The 23,413-nt window shown below is 41.6% G+C and overlaps 1 protein-coding gene and 1 pseudogene across 2 annotated transcripts in view; one reads left to right on the top strand and one right to left on the bottom strand.

The window, feature by feature from the left end:
* Positions 1–17,907, bottom strand: part of f8 (coagulation factor VIII, procoagulant component) — a 29,866-nt gene extending 11,959 nt beyond the window's left edge. For both annotated transcript variants that reach the window (XM_061685634.1, XM_061685635.1), the window contains exons 1-12: positions 17,629–17,907; positions 17,409–17,509; positions 15,459–15,581; positions 13,547–13,759; positions 10,446–10,625; positions 10,263–10,360; positions 7,145–7,265; positions 6,835–7,069; positions 6,588–6,753; positions 6,406–6,493; positions 249–460; positions 25–166 (exon numbers count right to left, since the gene is read on the bottom strand). In XM_061685634.1, coding sequence (XP_061541618.1) covers positions 25–166; positions 249–460; positions 6,406–6,493; positions 6,588–6,753; positions 6,835–7,069; positions 7,145–7,265; positions 10,263–10,360; positions 10,446–10,625; positions 13,547–13,759; positions 15,459–15,581; positions 17,409–17,509; positions 17,629–17,774 — 1,825 coding nt within the window. In that variant the 5' untranslated portion in view covers positions 17,775–17,907. The remainder of the gene's footprint in view (positions 1–24; positions 167–248; positions 461–6,405; positions 6,494–6,587; positions 6,754–6,834; positions 7,070–7,144; positions 7,266–10,262; positions 10,361–10,445; positions 10,626–13,546; positions 13,760–15,458; positions 15,582–17,408; positions 17,510–17,628) is intronic.
* Positions 17,908–21,403: 3,496 nt separating this feature from the next.
* Positions 21,404–22,260, top strand: LOC133408076 (uncharacterized; annotated as a pseudogene).
* Positions 22,261–23,413: the final 1,153 nt, after the last annotated feature.

Below are 23,413 nucleotides of genomic sequence, written 5' to 3'. Positions count from 1 at the left end.
AAATCAAGTGCACATTGAACTCACTATAAATGACATTAGAGTCGTAGAATTCAGGATTTGTGCTTTTTGATGAGTTCTGGTGTTTGCCAATGTTTTCATCCACGTACCAACTTCTGTTCTCATCAAAGACAGCAAACATTACACTCCACTCTTTATCAGGGGCCAACTGTAATAGTAGATTGGATATAAGAACAACTGATTTCCTGCCTCCTTGTGGGTCATGCCATATGAGTCAGTGCTCATCTCACCAGACGTCCTCTGGGGTCGATGGCAGTAGACTTGCAGATGAGCAAGGTGCCCACTAGCCCTGAGGCCAGGTCCCTCTCTGGGGACACGGTGCTCTGGTACAGCTGTGAAAGACATTGGGGGTCCTCCTCCAAAGGCCCATCATCAGCAGTTAGCTCCCAGACATAGACAAAGGTCCCATTTGGGGGCACCTCCATCGAGCGCAAGTCCTTTTCTGCAACATTGACGTGTTCACATTAGATTTAAGATTCAGAAAGCAGTGAACAGTGACCAATTAAGCTAATAAGCGACAAGAATTTTTGATGACTGCAGACACAGTAATAAAACTAGAGTAATAAAAAAAACTAGAGTAATAATTTCACTTAAAATCACAGATTTAAAACCTTTTCGTTTATAATGTGGAAATAGTATACAGTGGATATACAGTGTCTTGCAAAAGTATTCACCCACTTGGCTTTTTATCCATTTTGTTATATGACAACTTCTAATTTAAACCATTTCTTTATCTGAACTTAATTTGATGGACCTACACATAATAGTTGGTTCTGAAGTGAAATGGGATGTGTGTGTGTGTGTATATATCCATCCATTTTCTGAGCCGCTTCTCCTCACTAGGGTCGCGGACGTGTTGGAGCCTATCCCAGCTATCATCGGGCAGGAGGCGGGGTACACCCTGAACTGTTTGCCAGCCAATCGCAGGGCACATACAAACACATTCACACCTACGGGCAATTTAGAGTTTTCGATTAACGTGCATGTTTTTGGGATGTGCCTGGAGAAAACCCACGCAGGCACGGGGAGAGCATGCAAACTCCAAACAGGCAAGAGACCGGGGATTGAACCCCGCTCCTCAGAACTGTGAGGCTGACGCTCTAACCAGTCGACCACCGTGTGTGTGTGTGTGTGTGTGTGTGTGTGTGTGTGTGTGTGTGTGTGTGTGTGTGTGTGTGTGTGTGTGTGTGTGTGTGTGTGTGTGTGTGTGTGTGTGTGTGTGTGTGTGTGTGTGTGTGTGTGTGTGTGTGTGTGTGTGTGTGTGTGTGTGTGTGTGTGTGTGTGTATATATATGTCACTACAGCGTGTCACCCTTTTCTACAGTCACCACAGCGTCCTTTTCCATGTCTCCTGCATCCTCCTCTCTAACACTAACTGCCCTCATGTCTTCCCTCACGACATCCATCAACCTTCTCTTTGGTCTTCCTCTAGCTCTCTTGCCTGGCAGCTGCATCCTCATCATCCTTCCACCAATATACTCACTATCTATCTCTCCTCTGGACGTGTCCAAACCATCTAACCTTGGCTGTCCCTCTGATGAGCTCATTTCTAATTTTATCCAACCTGGTCACTCCGAGAGAGAAGCTCAACATCTTCATTTCTGCCACCTCCAGCTCTGCTTCCTGTTTTCTCTTCAGGGCCATTGTCTCGAATCCGTACATCATGGCTGGCCTCTCCACTGTTTTATAAAGTTTGACCTTCATCCTAGCAGACTCTTCTGTCACATAACACACCTGACACCTTCCTCCACCCGTTACAACGTGCTTGGACCGGTTTCTTCACTTCCTTACCCCACTCACCATTGCTCTGGACTGTCGACCTCAAGTATTTAAAGTCCACCGCCCTTGCTATCGCTTCTCCCTGTAGCCTCACTCTTCCACCTCCACCCCTCTCATTCATGCACATATATTCTGTCTGACTTCGACTAATCTTCAATCCTCTCCTTTGGAGTGCATGCCTCCACCTTTGTAGCTGTTCCTCCACCTGCTCCCTGCTTTCACTGCACATCACAATGTCATCTGCAAAGATCATGGTCCAGTCTAAACTCATCTGTCGGCTTATCCATCACCACTGTAAACAGGAAAGGGCTCAGGACTGATCCCTGATGCAGTCCCACCTCCACCTTAAACTCCTCTGTCACACCTACAACACACCTCACCACTGTTCTGCTGCCCTCATACATGTCATGTACTATTCTAACATACTTCTCTGCCACTCCAGACTTCCGCATGCTGTACCACAGTTCCTCACTAGGTACTCTATCATAGGCTTTCTCAAGATCTACAAAGACACAATGTAGCTTCTTCTGACTTTCTCTGTACTTTTCCATCAACATCTGTGGTACTCTTTCTTGGCATGAAACCATACTGTTGCCCACAAATACTCACTTCTGTCCTGAGTCTAGCCTCCACTATGCTTTCCCATAACTTCATTGTGTGGCTCATCTACTTTATTCCTCAAAAGTTCCCACAGCTCTGCACTTCACCCTTGTTCTTAAAATGGGCACGAGCACACTTTTCCTCCATTCCTCAGGCATCTTCTCACTTACTCACTTCTCACTGTTGAACAAGCTGGTCAAAAACTCCACAGCCACCTCTTCTAGATGCTTCCATACCTCCACCGGAATGTCACCAGGAGCAACTGCCTTTCCTTTTTTCAGCCTCTTTAATGCCTTTCTAACTTCCCCCTTACTAATCATTGCCACTTCCTGGCCCACCACACTTGGCTCCTCTACTCTTCCTTCTTTCTCATGTTCCTCATTCATCAACTCCTCAATGTATTCTTTCCATCTATCCAGCACACTACTGGCACCATCAACACATTTCCATTTCTATCCTTAATCACGTTAACCTGCTGCACATCCTTCCCATCTCTGTCCCTCTGTCTGGCCAACCTGTAAAGATCCTTTACTCCTTCTTTAGTGTCCAACCTGGCATACATGTCTTTATATGCCTCGTTTGGCCTTTGCCACCTCTACCTTTGTCCTATATCGCATCTCAATGTATTCCTTTCACCTCTCCTCGGTCCTCTCAGTGTCCCACTTCTTCTTAGCGAACTTCTTTCCTTGTAAGATTTCCTGTACTTTGAGATTCCACCACCAAGTCACCTTCTCTCCTTTCCTGCTAGAAGATACACCAAGTACTCTCCTGCCTGTCTCTCTGATCACCAGTAGTCAGTAGTGGTCCAGTCTTCCGGAAGCTCCTCCTGTCCAACGAGAGCCTGTCTCACCTCTTCCCGAAAAGCCACACAACAATCTTCCTTTCTCAACTTCCACAACATGGTTCTCTGCTGTGCCTTTGTCTTCTTAATCTTCCTGCCCACCACCAGAGTCATCTTACACACCACCATCCTATGCTGTCTAGCAACACTCTCCCCTACCTTACAGTCAGTAACCTTGTTCAGATTACATCGTATGCACAAGATGTAACCCACTTCTTGTGCTTCTACCTCTGCTCTTGTAGGTCACCCTATGTTCCTGCCTCTTCTGGAAAAAAAGTGTTTTGCATCCTTTTTGCAAAGTCTACCAGCATCTGTCCCTCCAAGTTCCTTTCCTGGATGCCGTACTTATCCATCACTTCTTCTTTACCCCTATTGCCTTCACCGACATGTCCATTACAATATGCACCAATCACGACTCTCTCTCTGTCTGGGATGCTCAGAACTACTTCGTCTAGCTCCTTCCAGAATTTCTCTTTCACCTCTAGGTCACCTCCTACCTGTGGGGCATAGCCACTAATCACATTATACATAACACCCTCCATTTCAAGTTTCAGTCTCATCACTCGATCTGATACACATTTCACCTCCAAGACATTCTTAGCTAACTCTTCTTTTACAATAACCCCTACTCAATTTCTCTTCCCATCTACACCATGGTAAAATAATTGAAACCTTGCCCTAAACTTCTCGCCTTACCGCCTTTTCACCTGGTCTCCTGGACACACAATATAATCAACCTTTCTCCTAATCATCATGTCAACCAACTCCCGAGATTTTCCTGTCATAGTCCCAACATTCAAAGTCCCCACATTAAATTCTAGGCACTGTGCTTCCCTCTTCTCTTACTGCCTAAGAACCTCTCCTTCATCTTCAACCCACACTAGCTGTGAATTTCCCCTTACGGGCAATTTATAGTCTTCAATTAACCTACCATGCATGTCTTTGGGATGTGGGAGGAAACCGGAGTGCCCGGAGAACACCCACGCAGGCACGGGGAGAACATGCAAACTCCACACAGGTGGGGCCAGGGATTGAACCCCGGTCATCAGAACTGTGAGGCAGATGCTCTAACCAGTCATCCGCATTCAATAACAACAAACCATGGTTCACTGCCAAACTTAAGCGACTTCGCCAGGCTAAAGAGGACACCTACCGAAGTGGGGATAGGGCCCTGTATAATCGTGCTACAAACCAGCTGATTAACGAAATTAACATTTCAAACAGAAACTATGCAGTAAAGTTAGAAAAAAAGTTTACCGGTAATGACTCTAAATCAAGTCACTGATGGTGTAGTGGTACACTCGCCTGACTTTGGTGCAGGCAGCGTGGGTTCAGTTCCCACTCAGTGACGTTGTGAATGTGAGTGTGAATGGTTGTCCGTGTCTATATGTGCCCTGCGACTGACTGGCGACCAGTTCAGGGTGTAGTCCGCCTTTCGCCCGAAGACAGCTGGGATAGGCTCCAGCGTCCCGTGACCCTAACCAGGATAAGCGGTGTTGAAAATGGATGGATGGATGGACTCTAAATCAGTCTGGCATGCATTACAATCGCTAACCAATTACAAGCGACTGACCCCCCAAGCTGAGAACAATAAAAGACTAGCTGACCACTTGAACAACTTCTACTGTAGATTCGAAAAGGACACTTTCACACCCCACACCCACCCAGCTGAACCACCGACCACCATCACACCTAACTTCTGCGTTGACCATCCACGAACAGGATGTGTGACACATCTTTAAAGAACAAAAGATTAACAAAGCGGCAGGCTCAGACCTTGTGTCCCCATCCTGCCTCTAGGTCTGCAGGGACCAGCTCGCTCCAGTCTTCACACAGATCTTCAATAGATCTCTGGAACTGTGCGAAGTATCATCCTGTTTCAAACGCTCCACCATCATCCCAGTCCCCAAGGAACCTGCAATCTCGGGTGTGAATGATTACAGGCCTGTCGCCCTGACATGTATTTTCATGAAGTCCTTTGAACTCTGCATCTTTTTGCACAATTGTCAATCAATAAATAAATAAAAAGTACCGGCATTGCCACATTACTGGTAAACTTTTATTGCTCAGTGACTGTGTTTTTTATGTCTTTGTGTCTCAAAAGTATTCTGTCAATTGACTGTTTGTTGTCGTACTAGAGCGGCTCCAACTACCGGAGACAAATTCCTTGTGTGTTTTTGACATACTTGGCAAATAAAGATGATTCTGAATGGGTTGTTTGTTTATATTTGCCCTGCAATTAGCTAGCGACCAGTTCAGGGTGTAGCCCGCCTCTCGCCCAGAGTCAGCTGGGATAGGCTCCAGCACCCCCGTGACCTTAGTGAAGATAAACGGTACGGAAAATGGATGGATGGAAATAAATTCATGATGAAGAACGTGCCAATGCTTTTAGCCATATTGTCTATTATAGTTGTCTTTAAAAAAATCATCTCATTATTCTGGCATTTAGGAAATAATTTTGGTAATCCTAATTGACCTAAAACAGGAAAAGTTTAGTCTGAAAAAAAGTGTCTTTTTATAGAATCAATGACTGTATCTTCTGTTCTTGCTGTGTGCGCCTTAGGCTCTTAGGGACAGTGTGGTGCGATGCATGCATGGAGCTACTCGTTTACATAAACTGAAAAAGAGTAGACGAAGAACGTCACGAAATAACGTTAATGAACTTGTCTTTCACAAATTAGGGTGAATATAAGCGTGTGTGGCTTTCCTAATCAAGTCCAATCAGTATAATCAAACACAGCTGGACTCCAATGAAGGTGCAGAACCATCTCAAGGATGATCAGAAGAAATGGACAGCACCCGAGTTGAATATATGAGTGTCACAGCAAAGGGTCTGAATAATTATGGCTGTGTGATATTTCAGTTTTTCATTTTTAATAAATCTGCAAAAATTTCAACGATTCTGTTTTTTTTTCTGTCAATATGGGGAGCTGTGTGTCCATTAATGAGGAAAAAATGCTCAATTTTAGCAAATGGCTGCAATATAACAAAGAGTGAAATATTTAAGGGGGTCTGAATACTTTCCGTACCCACTGTATCTGAGAGAAATATATATGTTTAAGCAGCAGCTCCTCCTGTCCCCAGTAGTCTTCGTTTACCTGGCCTGCACTCTCTGGACAATAATGCGATAAAACAAGGATTCCTGACCACTGTATCAAAGCGGCTTACCACTGGTGGAGCTCAGCAGTGGATAGATTTTGGTGAGGTCATTGGGGTAGATATTAAAAGGAAGACTGGCCAGGTTTTTGAATGTGATCTGGAGGTAGAATTCAAATTGAGCATTACAAATGAATAATTAGGTGAAAACAAGTTCAATAAGTCTTTTTTTAATACAGGCTTGGCTGACTTACGTGGAAGCGATCACTGACTTTTCCTTTCAGTAGTGGACCCATCAGTGTCCTGACCGTGTTTTTCCTCCGAGTGAAAGATCTGTCTGTGTATTCCACATAGGTCACCTTTTTATACTTGTAGTCGAGGTGATGAGGGGCCTCGGGCGGGTCTGTGGACTGCAGCTCACTCATGTTTGAAAGAGGGATGTGAGAATTTAGTTACATTTTCGTGTTACTCCCTGCAACTTTCCTTCCCTTTGTGTGCTACCTGTCTGTGGCTGTGAGATGAGGAGCGTAGTCCCACACGACTTCCTCGGCAGCAATGTAATGTTGCCAGATTTTTGACCGCTGTCCCCTGCTGGCTCTCCCTTGTGCTCGAGGCCTCATGGGCTGTAAATAAATGGTGTTAAAGTCGTCCTCGCCATACTCATCGTAGTCGCGTCTGACGTTGCGAAGGTCTGGCCCTGGGCAGCTCTCCACCTTGAACATGGCCGTCATGCCATCTGCGCATTGTCACCAGAGGAATTACTTCTAGCCCATATGATGATGGGACATTCATATGAAAGGGCCTCTCTTACCCAGGTGGTGTGCATGTATCTGGCAGCTGATGAGGAAGCGACCGACAGTTCCAGGCTTCATTTCTGCAGTGACAAAGGTCATGGGGGTCACCTTCAAGGTCACTTTGCGATGTTTCATCACCTGCAAAAGCAAATGCAGAAAAATACACTTTTATTTACTTTAAGCAAGAGCGTGATATATAAACGAAGTCAATATTGCGGTACCAGATTGCATTACCAGACTGTTTGAAATCAAATTGAATAAAACAGTTAAGAATTATTTATGCCTTATGATGTAGTAGTTTACCACTCAGTGCATATGCGATTGTGAATGGTTTTCTGTATGTACAATATGTGGCCTGTAATTGTTTGGAGACCAGTCCATGGTGTACTCCGTCTTTTTGCTCAAAGTCAGTTGGGATATGGTCCAGCTCCTCTGCCACCCTAATTAGGACAAGCGTTATCGAAAATGGATAGATGGATGTAAAAGGGATCGATGGATGTATTTATGATTCTTTTAACGCATTAACCGTGATTAATAAATTACAAACTTGTTAATTAGTTTTAAAAAAATTACACATTTTAATCATATTGTGTTCCAAGGAACGCGGAACCTTTGTTTTTCCACGTTTCCTAGTACACCGATTACACTGACACACACGACACAGCTCGACAACCAAAATGGAGGAATTGGATGAAACAGCGTTGCTTGGACTGATGGGAGGCAAATTTCATTTAAACAAAACTACCTGATGGAAGCGTGGTTTTGTGCATGTTGGGCAAAAAGGAGTTTTCACACCACCGAGGCACTTCTACATACATTAAATATGTTTAAGTGCTTAAAACGTGTAGACTGAGAACAATATAAGACTGAATTGCTGAGATAGAGTCTTTCTTCATCTCTTTTGGCCAGATTATTTGGTCGGGACTAATAGGTAGCCTCCGTGACCTCACAAGGTTGGGGCGTATACTTTCTAGCATGAGGCCCTCCACCACTATATAAACACCAAGCGCCCGTATTCCATGCAGTGGCAATTTGGGGGAATTGCCACTTCCTCATTCATGATAACCGGACCCACTCCTACCAGCATAGCGTGCAATTGGCCATCAAACTATGCCCACAACTCGGAAAACAACCCCACATCTTCCCTGAAGTGTAATGTGTTTTGTGTTGCTGTGTTGCTACAAGGCATTGCATTGCGAGGCAGCGGCCGGACGGGATCCCCCTAAACCTTGCCAGTGGTTAGAGAAGCAGTTGGACGTCCGGCGCAAGGGCATTAGAGCCGTCACTCACTCGCGTCGCTGTGTGAGAAGGAAGAGGAGAAGAAAAAAATCAACGGGGTGTGGCCGCTGAAGATTGAACCTCGGCGGCTAAAGCAATGCGTGCACCACCGCCCCATTGGCTGGATGACTTTTTCCCCCTCCGCTTCCTCGGGACGCATCGCGGCTGACGAACCTTTACGCTGTCAATTAATACCCCGCTGATTTTCAACAGAGACAAATGTCCAGAATGTCTCTCTGCGGCCTGTGAGAGCGTGTGCAATCGCTGCAAATTCTTTTCTCCCTACTTAGCAGGAGCCGTGAGAGGAGGCACGCCTTTGATTGACAGCTGAAAGTTCCAGGGAGGCGGGATTTTCAGAGCATTGAGCGACAATGCCACAATGTATGCATGCTGAAAGAATGTTTCAATCCTGGACATTTTGATGCCTGTTTTCACATACTTTGCAATTTTTTTAATCCATTAATTCATTGTGCGGCTTGTTAACAAGACTCTTTTCTTTGATGTGTCAAATCTTCAAGACATTTTTTTGGGATTGGGCATTTTGAGGGTACTATGGCCCGAAATTGAAATTTTCAATAAATATCCATCAGAATACAAAGAACCTCAGTGGGAGTATTAAAACCTCCACTGTGGCACAGAAAAAGTGTTCCGACATAAAAGGGATCCAGATTCTCCATTCTGCTTGAACTAAAAGCCGAACAGGACAAGTTTAAAAAACAAAAACAAATGCGTCTGTTTGGTTTCCCTTTAACAATATTTGTGTCGCTGTCAATTATTTGATTCAATCATCCAGTAAAATCCAATTAAATGAAACCATGTTGCTTTGTAGGACAAATATTGTTATACGATTAAAATACGATTAATCGAGATTCATAGATTACAAAGTCTCTAATTAGAACATTTTTCAACTGAGTCCCACGCCTAATTTATTGGCAATAATAAATTCACGCTAAATTAAAATTAAATCAATATGTTTATCGAGCTTATAGATTTCCCTCTAACAAAATAAAAAGCCTCTGTGTAGGTCAAAGAAAATTATGGAATAACGTGATGCAATATATGCCACATTATATTGCAGCACGGTGAAATAATGGTTTGCACATCTCACTACCTCATTGTTTAGAGGGTTCTCTCTTCGAATTCGGGTCTGACCTGCGTACTACCACATTCCAAAAACACGCGTGTTAGGGTCAAGGAAGATTCTAAATTGTCCATATGCATGAATATGGGTGTGAATGGTTGTTTGTCTATGGTATATGTGCTCTGGTGACCAGTCCAGAGTGTACCCCTCCTCTTGTCTACAGTCATCTGGGATAGGCTACAGCTCACCCACCTGCCTGAATGAGGACAAGTTCTATCGAAAATGGATGGACTGGGTACACCCACAGCATGTAATAAGACCGTAGATCTGTGCTGCGGCACCTTCGTGTGCTGTGAGAGATGAAGCGGGTGTACTGTGGAAAATTATCCAGTTTCACTTGATTGAATTTCATCTTCTGGAAAATTATTTATTTACTACAAATGACGTGCCTTTGTTCATCTAGCTTACCAGTGATGTACAGGTATAGTGACAGGTGACACAATTAAATACTCTTCATGAGATGGCCGAAGCTACATAATTAACATAAGTATGTGAGTAAATTATGATGAGATCATCATTAGGCTACTTTTAATTATTTATACTTTTTGGGACCTCTTTGTTTGGGTTACATTAACATTTTGACAGTGTCAATATACACTGAGCTTTATTAACTTTCGGAAAGGCCAAATTCGTAGAACATTTTATTTTTTATTAGATCTTATTAGATGGTCAGATGATACATGGATTACCTGGTGAAAAGTTTAAATGTGCATCACCTTCAGACTGTGATCCTGGAACTGGATGGAGTGGATTTCTGGGGCAGTGCCGACACCAATCATATGCCAAAACACACGTTTTTTGCACATCGTCAAACCTGCATGAGCACACAGCGATGTCAGGAACATCACAACCCTGCCGACACACCACCACAAAAACTATCTTGTCGGTGTAGTTCCTACCCGGCAAAGTGGAGTTGATGTAGCCATTAATGGTGTGATATTCTGTCCTGCTGTTGTGCCTCTGAATGTTCTCTCTGCTCCTCGGTCCCACTTCCCGATACCAGCTCTTGCTCTCATCAAACACTGCAAAGAGCAGCACGAACGCAGTATTTCTCCTCTGGTTGTCCTTACTGAATGCACCTGGAGAAACGTGCACAAAAAGACAAGCCTGATGTGAAGGATTGTGTATTGCACGCACTTTAGCATACAGCAGCGTACGTAATCATTCACATGGATTTTCTGGTCTCACTCTGTTTAAGTGAAAACTCACTTTGTACAAAAAGATCACTTTGAAACGCCTTCATTTGCAGGAGTCGAAATACAATTTAAGTTCATAAATATTAAGATAAAAAAAAAATATGTTTATGCAATAATAAGTGGCTATTTACATGATTTATATGTTGAAATGTCGCTAGTTCATGTTGACAGTAAGTAAAAAGTTAACCGTTTAATTATTTGCGCTTAACATTAGTGCATAGATCATTTTACACTTCAAACAATGTGAGTCACGGGATGACATGTCATGAAAATAATGAGTCCCAGCCCTGGAACAATGAGTCTCTGCAACTTATCATCACGGAATACAGATACAGTAATCCTCCGCTACATCGCGGTTCTTGCTTCAAGGTCCGGCTATGTTGCAGATTTTTATTACAGTTGTTACTCATTATTCTTTAATTTGTTAAAATGTTTGTATAATATTTTTGTGCTATTATTCTATCAGTATATTATGTGTTGAGGCCTGCCACGTTGGCAAGTCTTTTAGAACAATATATATTCCCCAAAACTTTCAAGATAAACGATGGTATCGTTAATGTTTTTTTTTTTTTTTTTTTTTTTTTTTTTTTATGCCACTAATATAATGATATTAGAGCATAATCAAGAATTACTAATTCTACCCTGGTAATCAAACAAGAGCACAACTGTGTAATATTCTCTCACTTACTCATTAAAAGTAGGGCTGCCTTTCACAATAAAAGCAAGTAAATAAAAAGAGAAAGTTCTACGTGTTGAAATAAAGCGCTGAACTCCACTTTTCTGTTTGGCATCTTTACACAACAGTGAGGTCTCAAACAATTTTACATATTTTAATGTAACAAATCTTAACAACCGTTTTAGTGGTTATGTTTGTTTCAACCCTTTTTTTGGTTCATAATGGCATTTCACATAATGTATGCACTTTTAATAAAAGCTCCCTGTGGGAACTTCCCACTGTGAAGTACCAACAAAAATGACACTGCCTGTTCCATTTTAACCGTCATTTGTTCCAAAATTTCTCTTCCCTTGTCGGTCATTTTCTGATCTTTCTCCGTCTTCAACTCAACTTACCCGCTCTTTCTCTCTCTCCATGTCTCTGTCTTGTCTGTGCGTAGTCAGTGATTTCAGTAATTACCGCCTGCGATACTGATTTGATTGGCTGAAAGGGTGGCGAAACTCGCATGTGATTGACGGGTACAATTCATCACAACCATAAAGCCTGAAATATCCATTCATCCATCCATTTTCTGTACCGCTTATCCTCACAAGGGTCGCCGGCGTGCTGGAGCCTATCTCAGCTATCTACGGGCGAGAGGCGGGGTACACCCTGAACTGGTCGCCAGTCAATCAAACATACAAACAAACAACCATCCCCACACACGGTCACACCTAAGGGCAATTTAGAGTCTTCAATTAATCTACCATGCATGGTTTTGGGATGTGGTAGGAAACCGGAGTGCCCGGAGAAGACCCACGCAGGCACAGGGAGAACATGCAAACTCCACACAGGCGGGGCCGGGCATTGAACCCCGGTCCTCTGAACTGTGAGGCAGACGCTCTAACCAGTCGTTCACCGTGCCACCTAATAAATAGTTAACTTCTCTAAAATTGCCCAGTTGTTTGCATCTATGGAGCCAAAGCCGTTCCGGCAGTGGCTCGCTGCATTGTGAGCGGCGCACCGGGTGTTACCACAACAATGAAAATGTATTGAGTCCGGAAAAAAAGTCTTGTGTCCATTTTGCTCTGTCAATATGGAATCGTAATATTCCTAAATTACATACATATTCTTTTGGGAGTTAAACAGTTTAGCTGGTAAAGATGGGATACAGTCTACAATGTGCACTGAGCAGCAACTACAACATTACAACATTCATATTATGAACTATGAAAAAATGAATTATGTATATACAGCAGCTGAAATAAGTGTTTAACACGTCACCATTTGTATCACTAAATTTACTTCCAAAGGTGCTATTGACCTGAAACTTTCACCAGATGTTGGGAACAAACCAAGTAATACATACATACATACAAAGAAAGTAGAACAAATAAGCTCAGGAATTAAGTTATGTGTAAAACTGTGAAATGACAAAAGTATTGAACACATGAAGATGCAAAAAGGCATGGAAAGCCAAGAAAACACCTCAAATCTATCAATAACAGCAATCCAGCCCCTCGTCGGTGCAAATGAATATCAGCTGATTAAGTCCTACAAAAAGGTCTCATGGCCAAGGTGTGAGTCAAGACACATCTCATGAGGGGTCAGAGCAAAGAGGTGTCTCAAGACCATGGCAAACTAACTGTTGCAAAGCATAACGATGGCATTGGTTACAGGCCCATATCTAAGCTTCTGAACGTTCAAGTGAGCGCGATTGGGGCCATAATATGTAAGTGGAAAGCCAATCATTCCACCATAAATTTGCCTCGAGCAGATGCTCCTTGCCAGATTTATGACAGAGGAGTACAAAGAATAATCAGTAGAGTTGTCCAAGAGCCAAGGATCACCTGTGGAGAGCTTCCAAAAGACCTGGAATTAGCTGGTAATGTCACAAGGGTGGCACGGTGGACGACTGGGTAGCACATCTGCCTCACAGTTCATGAGGGCCCGTGATAGGTTAATTGAAGACTCTAAATTGCCCGTAGATGTGAATGTGAGTGCGAATGATTGTTTGTTTCTCTGTTCAGCTAAACCGTTTAGCTCCTAGAAGAATAGGTATGTAATTTAGGAATATTACGATTCCATATTGACAAGGCAAAATGCACTCTAGTGTTCTGTCCCATTCAGCCATTCCCACAACACTGACTTGACTGGCAGATGAGCAGGGCACCAACAAGTCCAGAGTTGATGTCTCGGACTGGGTCCACTTGGGACGAATATGAGTAGGTAAGACATTCGGGGTCATCAATTGTGGGTCCGTCAGCGGCGCTGATGTCCCACACGTACTTGTGGTATCTTCCGGGAGAGACAGCGTCGTCCTCCTTCTCCTTGCCTGCTGTGGAGTCATCATAGCCAGCTCCTGGAGGGGGGAAAAAACATGACAAAACATTAGAAATAAAAACAATCTTAGAATCTTGCTCAAGAGTTCAGATTGCTGGAGGTGGTTTACACAACATTTCAGATAATGATAAAGTCCATTGTGGGATGTCATCCTGTGGCAGGAAGACATGAGCCGCTTTCAGGAAATGACACATGCCACTGCGCTCAGAAGAGGCTCTGACCCTTCTGGCAATGTGGGAATCACGCTTTAACTCGTGCGGGGATGTAGGACATGATCTTTTGGCTCAAACCCGTACTTGCAGCTAGAAAGTCTGCACACAGGAGATGACGTAGACTGTTGTTCACTTATGTGATTTCTACTTTTTGTGCTACCACTAATTCTTCATTATCGCCGCAAATTCTTTGTCTGCATTTTGCTTGTCTGCAGCACTGGTAACTTTCCTTAATATGCGTTGCTTTTTTTTGAAACGTACATTTTTTAATAGGTTAAAGCGTTAAGATTCATGTCAAACACACAAGAAATGTTCAAACTCCAAATAATCTCATAACGTACATAAATCTTGTTCCTGTACATGCTGATGCAATTACCAAAACATAATATCTCTAAACATGGGTGATATAAGGGTGGAGCTGATTGTCTAGTGGTGGCGATTGCCTTTGACCTTCATGGGCAGCCCCTAATGTCAAACTTCATACATTTCGGCATATGTCATTTCAAAGGTTGTGCTGAGCGCTTCCCGATCGATAATTATTTTGTTACTATGACCTCGTTTATCCTTAAAATTGCAAAAACAATTCCCCACCTCTCATTAAGCCAACAAACCAATAAAATGCTTTCGGAGGCATAACTTTTGACATGCCTTCAAATTCAAATTTTTGAAAGATTTAAAGCCTTCCTTCCATTGATCATTCTTGAGAATATAAGGTTACTTGCCAATGGACGCGCGACCGGCTATTTGATAAATGCAGTTGTTTGTTTACATGTAACTTTCAGTTGTGGGCCCTGCAGCCAACATGAGAGACATCATGGACGCTGTGACCGCAAGAGGACAAGTTCAGCATCCCGGCGCCCTCATTCTGGTCAGTGGAGACTTTAACGTCACATAATATATTAGATGAGAGGGAATAAAGCTCACACCTCTGAGAAGTCTGACCACAACTGCATACACGTTAAGACCACCAACAGTCATCAAAAGTTGAGTGGAGTCCTATTTTATTTTAACCCATAATACCCATATTTGCTTCTCTTCTGCAGATATATATATATATATATATATATATATTTTTTTTTTAAAAAGCAGATAGAAACACATTTGTTTAGGTAGGTAACCATGTATTTGTCTAAAAAAAAAAAATAATCTTCTCGTTTTCTGGCATTTAGAAAATAGAAATAATTTTGGTCATCCTAATTGACCTAAAACGGGAAATGTTCAGTCTAATTTCATGTCAAGACAGTGAGAAAAAAAGAGTGTATTTTTATATAGTGCATGTACATTTCTGGTTTCACGTACTTATTTTTTTTACTTCTTTCGTATGAGACTATTTTCCCATTTGCAACGTGACAGGTTTGAGTGTAGTGAGAAGATGATTGGTGTGCAGGAAGGACAGAATGTAATGCAAGATGACAAGTTGCTATCAAGTTGTGAGCTCCAGTACAAAGATGTAGTTCTTATTCGTAGGACACAATCAGTTGCTTCAATCCCAGTCGAGTCGAGTACCTTCAGACTGCTTCCAGTATGTTATACCCACTGGACTGATACTGTAAGGCTGAGACGCCAGGTTTTTGAAGTGCACAACGACTCTTTCACGAGGCTGAGTCACAATTACTGGACCTTGAATACCTGAAGGCACAAAGCACAACAAGAACACTCAGAGACCCCCGTTGAGGCATGAGTTAATGAATAAACATCGGTGAGATCCTAAAGCTCCAAGAAATGTTCTCTGGATCTAATTTAATACGATCCTTTATATGCACAACAAAATACACCCTGGTCTGATGAGAGTGTACATCGAAAAAAAAGTACAGAAACGTTAAAAAGTATTTTTCTATATATTGTCGGTGTATTTCATCCTTTATAATAATGTGGCACAAATTAATTCTATCAGTCCTACGGTATATTTATTAAGTGTAGTAGGAGGGTATTAAAAGAGTATGTTAACATTATTATTTATAGAACCAAGACATTGAGCTTCCAGCTTTTTGGGAACAGTTAAGGAACATGACTGTGCCATATTGCAGATAAAGGGGTGTGCAGATAAATTTGTTGTGGAACAACCTTATAGCTGTGAAAACAAAATGTCCTCCCCTCTTATAATTTTCAATATCACTTATCCTGATCACAGTTACAAGCAGCTGGAGGATATCCAAAGTGGTGTTGGGTGAAAGGCAGACTAGACCCTGGATTGTCAGTCAGTCAACCACAGGTTTTACAAAGAGACAGACCATTCGTACTCACATTCACACATTCCACTGTGTGGAAGCTACACTGCCAGTGAATGCAGTCAGAATCCAAAAAAATGAAAGGTACTGAATGGGTGAAAGTACTGTGTTACACGACAATGACCCCGACAGGAAGTAAAAATGGAGGAAACTTTGATTTGCTCCTCTACTCTTCGGGGAAGTTTCTAGAAGTGGTTGAAGAGGGATGAGAGAGGGCCTGACGGCTCACGATCTCTGGTTTAGTTCAACCCAAAGGTGTCTGATGGGCTCAAATTCTCTAACACCAACCCCATCGAAGTATGACGTGATGGCGCCTCGCTTTTTTGCACTGTTGAAACTTGAGTGGCCTCCCCCAAACTGTTCCCATGACATTGGAAGCATGAATTTGTCAGAAACTGACTTGCTAAGATGAAGAATTAAGAGGCAGGGGGATTTTAGGGGTTTAGACCGGTGTTTCTCAACCTTTACTAATTGGCACAAATTTTATACCGGAAAAATGTGATTAAAAAAAACACATGATCTAAAATAATCATGACCTTGATTTACCCAGTTTAACATTTGGGCCTGTTTACACAAAGCTAATTAACTTGCAGGAATCGAACACACACACCGAGATCTTTGATTAAAAAAATAATAATAAAAGTTTGGACCAAATAAGTGCAATTGGGTCCATTCCTGTGGTACACTGACAATCTCTCATTGGTGTCGTGGGAATTTTTCCAATTTCACTTAACTTATCTGAAAATTATTATTTATTCTTTACAAAAATGTTTTCCCCCATTTATCTATGCCAGCGACATATACTGACAGGCAGAAAAATTAAATGCTCGTTCACTAGATGGCAGAATGTACAATAAAACTGTTGTTATTCATACAATAGAATAAGTTATGACCTCCTGCAAGTAGATCAGCTTTGTTTAAAATTAAACAGGCCCAGATTTCACACTGAGTAAATTTGTCAGAAAATTGAGACGAGATCATAAATTGTGGGAAAATTGAGACGAGATCATAACTATTTCAGTATTTTTGTCTGGTGTTGTGCCGGATGATTTTTCTTATGTAAAATGGATACCTCAGCTCAATAAAAGTTGGAAAAAAAGACCAACCCCAGATTTATTAATTGATTATCCTTAATGTAGATGAGTGCAGCTTCTAGTATTACAATATATCGGCATCTGTTTGTGAAAATCCAAGACAAACATTGCTGAGATTGTCTGTTGCCACGAACCTGTCCAAGGTGGTCTCGGCTTGGGGATAGTGTATGTGGCGTCTGTGTACTCCCTGTAAACTGCCTTAATATATTTCTGAGGGTTATCTTTGGACACCCACCTAAAAGCAAAGTAAAATGTAGTAAACAATGAAAATGCTAGAAATCAACTTGAAACAGACCAGTAAGACATTAATTAAACAGCGATAAAATAAAAAAATAAAACAATAAAAAGGATCACCTTTGGTCAGACGTTGCGTCACGATCACCCACACTGACATAGTCCCAACCGATTTCCACAGCAGCAATGAAATGCTCCCTCACAGTAATGTTCTTTGCCCAGCCAATAGCGCACAGCAGCAGCAGAGGCAAAAGTGACACTCTCATTGTCAATGTGCGCACCTGTATGCGCCACAAAGACCTGGCTCAAACAGAATGAGTGCTTCAGTTAAATGTAAGCAAATTTATCAAAGTCAGTGGGTGGGAGGAATGGCGAGATGGACTGTGTGTCTGTGTGTGTCTGTAGGGGAGTGAGAGAGAGCGAGAGGAAGAGAGAGAGAGAGGGAAGCAGCACAATTTATCGTCTGGTGGGTTTAACTTTCAAGTTCTTCCTTGTTATAGATTTTATTTATCGACTTGTCACCTATGAAAATGTCCAGCATACACAAATTTAAAATTATTTTACAGGGTATTTCTCTCGCATCATTCTATGTATAAATGATATACATGTACAGGATTATTTAAATATTTTTTTTTAAATATTTGAACACGAAAAAAGTTTTGTTAACTACTACCACAAATATTATTATTATTATTACTGGGGATCAACTTGATTTTTCTTTTCTGTTGAGTTAGATTTTTATGCTATATATATATATATATATATATATATAAAAGCTCATCCATGCTTTTATCTCAAGTGGACTTGACAATTGCAATGATCTTCTGACTGGACTCCCCAATAAGAGCATTAAACAGCTGCAGCTCATTCAGAATGCTGCAGCTCAGGTTCTGACCAGAACAAAGAGGTCAGAGCATATTACTCCAATTCTAAATTCTTTACACTGGCTTCCAATCAGCTTTACAATAGATTTAACATTTCTGCTACTGGTCTATGAATCGCGAAATGGTTTAGGTCCTCAATACGTGAAAGAAATGCTAATGGTACCCAGTAGGGCTCTTAGATCGACAGACTCAGGTCAAATAGTGGAGCACAGAGTCCAAAGCAAACATGGTGAAGCAGCGTTTAGCTGTCATGCTGTACACAAATGGAATAAGTTGCCAACAGAAGTGATGTCAGCCCCAAGTGTGTTTTCAAGTCCAGGTTAACTTTCTCCACAGCTTACCCCCCAGATAAGTAAAATTCCCCTGATTACGATTGGACTCACGATTGGAACTACGTGGCAACTTGTTTGTGCAGTCACAATTGACAGTGCGGTGAGAAGTGTGTGCAGCTCCCAATAGGTCAGTACTATCAATATCTGCAAACAGAAAGCTAGCATAGTAGGAATTAAGAGGATTTTTGCCATATCCTTTGTCAAACATATAATAAACATTGCAATCATGCAAGTTTCTTTCATATTTCATTGTATGTCAATATTTAAAAAGTTTTATAAATCAAGCACATGTCTGTTAAGTACAGTATTTTTCATATTTTTTAAGAAAACGGGGCTCAATAGTTAAAAAATACACTTGATAGAGAAAAACCGAGATCGGTTTTGCATTCTGCACCCAAAAGTTAGTTAAAAACAGCTGTCAGACATAACTCAACAAAAATGGTGTTCCCAGTGTAATAATAACAATATAATAAATGGTACTATCAACTACTATAGTAATGAGGCGACTTTTTTGTTTTTTTTACACTGTAGAAGAGGTTTTAATTTCCCAAAATGTATAATATATATAATATACTACAGATATATTGTTATATTAATACCTCTCTGACAATGTCAAGTGAGCATTTTTACCTTAGGGACAGCTTTTGTTGGCTCTCACGAGGCAATAGATGTATGCAAGTGGCACAAATGACCTGTAAGATATTTAGCAACATATAGATCTAGAAAGCCACATAGAATTATACATAAACTTTATTCAATAACTATTTCTTGTTGGTGTGTGGTAACGTTAAAGGAAATAAAAATACTTTTTATATTTCAAAAACATCATTCGTTATCATTCATATTCGAAAGGCTGCCTTACCAGACATAGTTCTTTTTCTGAAGTGTGCTTTTTTTTCTCTTCCCCCCCCCCCCAGAGAACATAAGAGGTAATTGGTAATACTGTGCTTGTGTTATATGATAAATTCAGAAAGCTGTTGAAATGTTCAACAATGAAAAAGAATAGTCGAAGTCTTTTCGACGATGAGACTTTAGCGTCCCCTGGTGGCAGCTATAAGACAACGAATGCAACAAGTTAACATTTTCTCAGGGCAAACGTGAAAAGTCTTGCATGTAAAGCACAAGTAAACTAATGTGTGAAATAGTAAAAATAAAATAAAATAATTAAAGATCCAGGTACATCACATAATAACTACAATATGGAAGAAAAATTATTTCAGTAATAATATACATTCATTAAACATTGGGAAAATACTTGGAAGACAAATTATTTCAGTAATAATATACATTCATTAAACATTGGGAAAATACTATGCTGAGTGCAAATTCCTGCCTAATTCTTACATTAAATATCATGACTATTTTTATTGATTGTTTGTTACATAATATTCTATTTTATAGAACGCTATAATCATAGAAATTACACATATCTATTTAAAAATCTTGCAGTAGTTCACTGATATAGTACATTGTCATTTTTTTTTTATTTTTTACCACGAACCAGTTTTGGGTCCCGATTCACCAGTTGAGAATCTCTGATGTGTAATACCTGGTCTCTTCAGGTCCACAAGTTTCATTCCGCTCCTTCCTGAGTTTGTTGTAATCAGGCTCCTGCTTCAGGTCCCACACAGCGTTTCGACTGTGGAGCACCATCCCCTGGTATCCTGGAGCATGGGCGAGGCCACTGGACAAGGTGGTGAATTGATGGAGATCAGAGAACTACTTTAACTCACTATAAATTAGGCTGGTGACCATTTCAGGGTGTGCTCCCCCTATCAACCGAAGATAGCTGGGATAGGCTCCAGTGAGCATAAGTGGTACGGAAAATAAATGAATGGATGAGGCAGTGCCGACTGTCTACCGACCTGGGCTTCCTCCTACCGTCCCACTGTTATCAGGTGCCGTGTTCGGCAGTGACATTGTGCCACCAACACCAAGGGTAAGTTGACTTGTGTGCTTGTTTTTATACATTATAGTCCACAATAACCATGACATTTTGAAGTTGAGACTCCTAACGTGATTTTACATTATATAAGCTATCACCCCCTCGATATGTTTGATTCCCTTTGGCGCATCCATTCGACAATTAGATTTTTTTTTTTTTTTTTTTTTTTTATTCATTCAAATTTGGGAGGCTTGTTCACATTACTCCTCTCTGTGTCAAATTTACATGACATTTTTTGGGCCCTAAGTGCCACTTTTAAACTTTTGTTAAACCTTTATTTTTTTATTTAAAAAATATAGCGCTTTAAACAGCAAATAAGACAAATATTTAACAAATAATTTAACTTATAATAATAATTATTTCATAATTATATAATTATAATAATTATATAATAATAATAATAATATAACAATATAATAATAATTATTATAATAATTATATAATAATAATAATAATAACCAATAATTTAACAAATATAGCGCTGGTTTGCACTGGCTTGTGCCCTATCAGGACCAACTGGAAAGGCAGTTGGTCCTGATGACATTCCTGTGGAGGTATGGAAGCATTTAGGAGAGGTGGCTGTGGAGTGTTTGACCAGCTTGTTCAATAGAATTCTAGCGCGTGAGAAGATCCCTGAGAAATGGAGGAAAAGTGTGCTCGTGCCCATTTTTAAGAACAAGGGTGAAGTGCCGAGCTGTGGGAACTATTGAGGAATAAACTTGATGAGCCACACAATGAAGTTATGGGAAAGAGGAGTGGAGGTTAGACTCAGGTATTGTGGAGGTTAGACTCAAGTATTTGTCAGCAAAAGTATGGTTTCATGCCTAGAAAGAGTACCACTGATTATTTATTGGCCTAAGGGTGTTGATGGAGAAGTACAGAGAAGGTCAGAAGGAGCTACATTATGTCTTTGTAGATCTAGAGAAAGCCTATGACAGAGTACCCAGAGAGGAACTGTGGTACTGCATGCGGAAGTCTGGAGTGGCAGAGAAGTATGTTAGAATAATACAGGACACAGTACGAGGGCAGCAGAACAGTGGTGAGGTGTAGGTGTGACAGACGAATTTAAGGTTGAGGTGGGACTGCATCAGGGATCAGCCCTGAGCCCCTTCCTGTTTGCAGTGCTGATGGATAGGCTGACAGATGAGGTTAGACTGGAATCCCCGTGGACCATGATGTTTGCAGATGACATTGTGATCTGCAGTGAAAGCAGGGAGCAGCTGGAGGAACAGTTAGAAAGATGGAGGCATGCACTGGAAAGGAGAAAGGAGAAGAGATAGCAAGGGTGGAGGACTTTAAATACTTGGGGTCAACCGTCCAGAGCAATGGTGAGTGTGGTCAAGAAGTGAAGAAACGGGTCCAAGCAGGTTGGAACGGGTGGAGGAAGGTGTCAGGGGTGTTATGTGACAGAAGAGTCTCTGCTAGGATGAAGGGCAAAGTTTATAAAACAGTGGTGAGGCCAGCCATGATGTACGGATTAGAGACAGTGGCACTGAAGAGACAACAGGAAGCAGAGTTGTAGGTGGCGGAAATGAAGATGTTGAGGTTCGCTCTCGGAGTGACCAGGTTGGATAAAATTAGAAATGAGCTCATCAGAGGGACAGCCGAGGTTCGATGTTTTGGAGACAAAGTTAGAGAGAGCAGATTTCGATGGTTTGGACACGTCCATAGGAGAAATAGTGAGTATATTGGTAGTAGGATGATGAGGATGGAGCTGCCAGGCAAGAGAACTAGAGGAAGACCAAAGAGAAGGTTGATGGATGTCGTGAGGGAAGACATGAGGGCATTTGGTGTTCGAGAGGAGGATGCAGGAGATAGGCTTACATGGAAAAGGATGACGCGCTGTGGCGACCCCTAAAGGGACAAGCCGAAAGGAGAAGAAGAAGTCCTGAGAAGGAACCAAATTTTGGGCCTTCAGATGAAAACATTTGGGAAAGAGTGATGACTGCTGATAAACATATCACATAAAACATCAGCCACACTGCCAGTGTGTTCAAAATGTAAAAATAATTTCCATTTTCTTTACCGCTTTTCCTCACTAGGGTCGCGGGCATGCTGGAGCCTATTCCAACTATCTTCGGGCGAGAGGCGGGGTTCACCCTGAACTGGTCGGTAGCTAATCGCAAGGCACATTCGCACAAACAAACAACCATTCGCACTCACATTCACACCTTCAATCAACCTACCCCGCATGTTGTTTTTGGGCTGTGGGAGGAAACCGGAGTGCCCGGAGAAAAGCCACTCAAGCACGGGGAGAACATGCAAACTAAACACAGGTGGGGCCGGGATTTGAACCCCGGTCTTCAGAACTGTGAGGGAGATGTGCTAACCAGTCGTTCACTGTAAAAATAATATTTATTGTAATTAGTGACACACATCCCAAAAACATGCATTAATTGGAGACTCTAAATTGCCCGTAGGTGTGAGTGTGAATGGTTGTTTGTTTGTATGTGCCCTGCGATTGGCTAGCAACCAGTTCAGGGTGTACCCCGCCTCCTGCCCGATGACAGCTGGGATAAGCTCCAGCACGCCCGCGACCCTAGTGAGGAGAAGCGGCTCAGAAAATGGATGGATGGATGGATGTAATTAGTGAACACTTAAGTCATCCAATTGTTAATGATACTGTATACAGTATGTATAAATACACAACCAGAGTTCAATGATTAGATTCCAATAATGAGGTGAGTTCAAGTGAATTAGTCTTTTGAATGAAATCTATTAGATATAATGTGATTACATTATCA

This window comes from Phycodurus eques, chromosome 9 (assembly GCF_024500275.1).
Source record: "Phycodurus eques isolate BA_2022a chromosome 9, UOR_Pequ_1.1, whole genome shotgun sequence".
Classification (NCBI taxonomy): Eukaryota; Metazoa; Chordata; class Actinopteri; order Syngnathiformes; family Syngnathidae; genus Phycodurus; species Phycodurus eques.
Note: the sequence above shows the minus strand (reverse complement) of the source record. Positions and strands in the feature narration are given on the sequence as shown.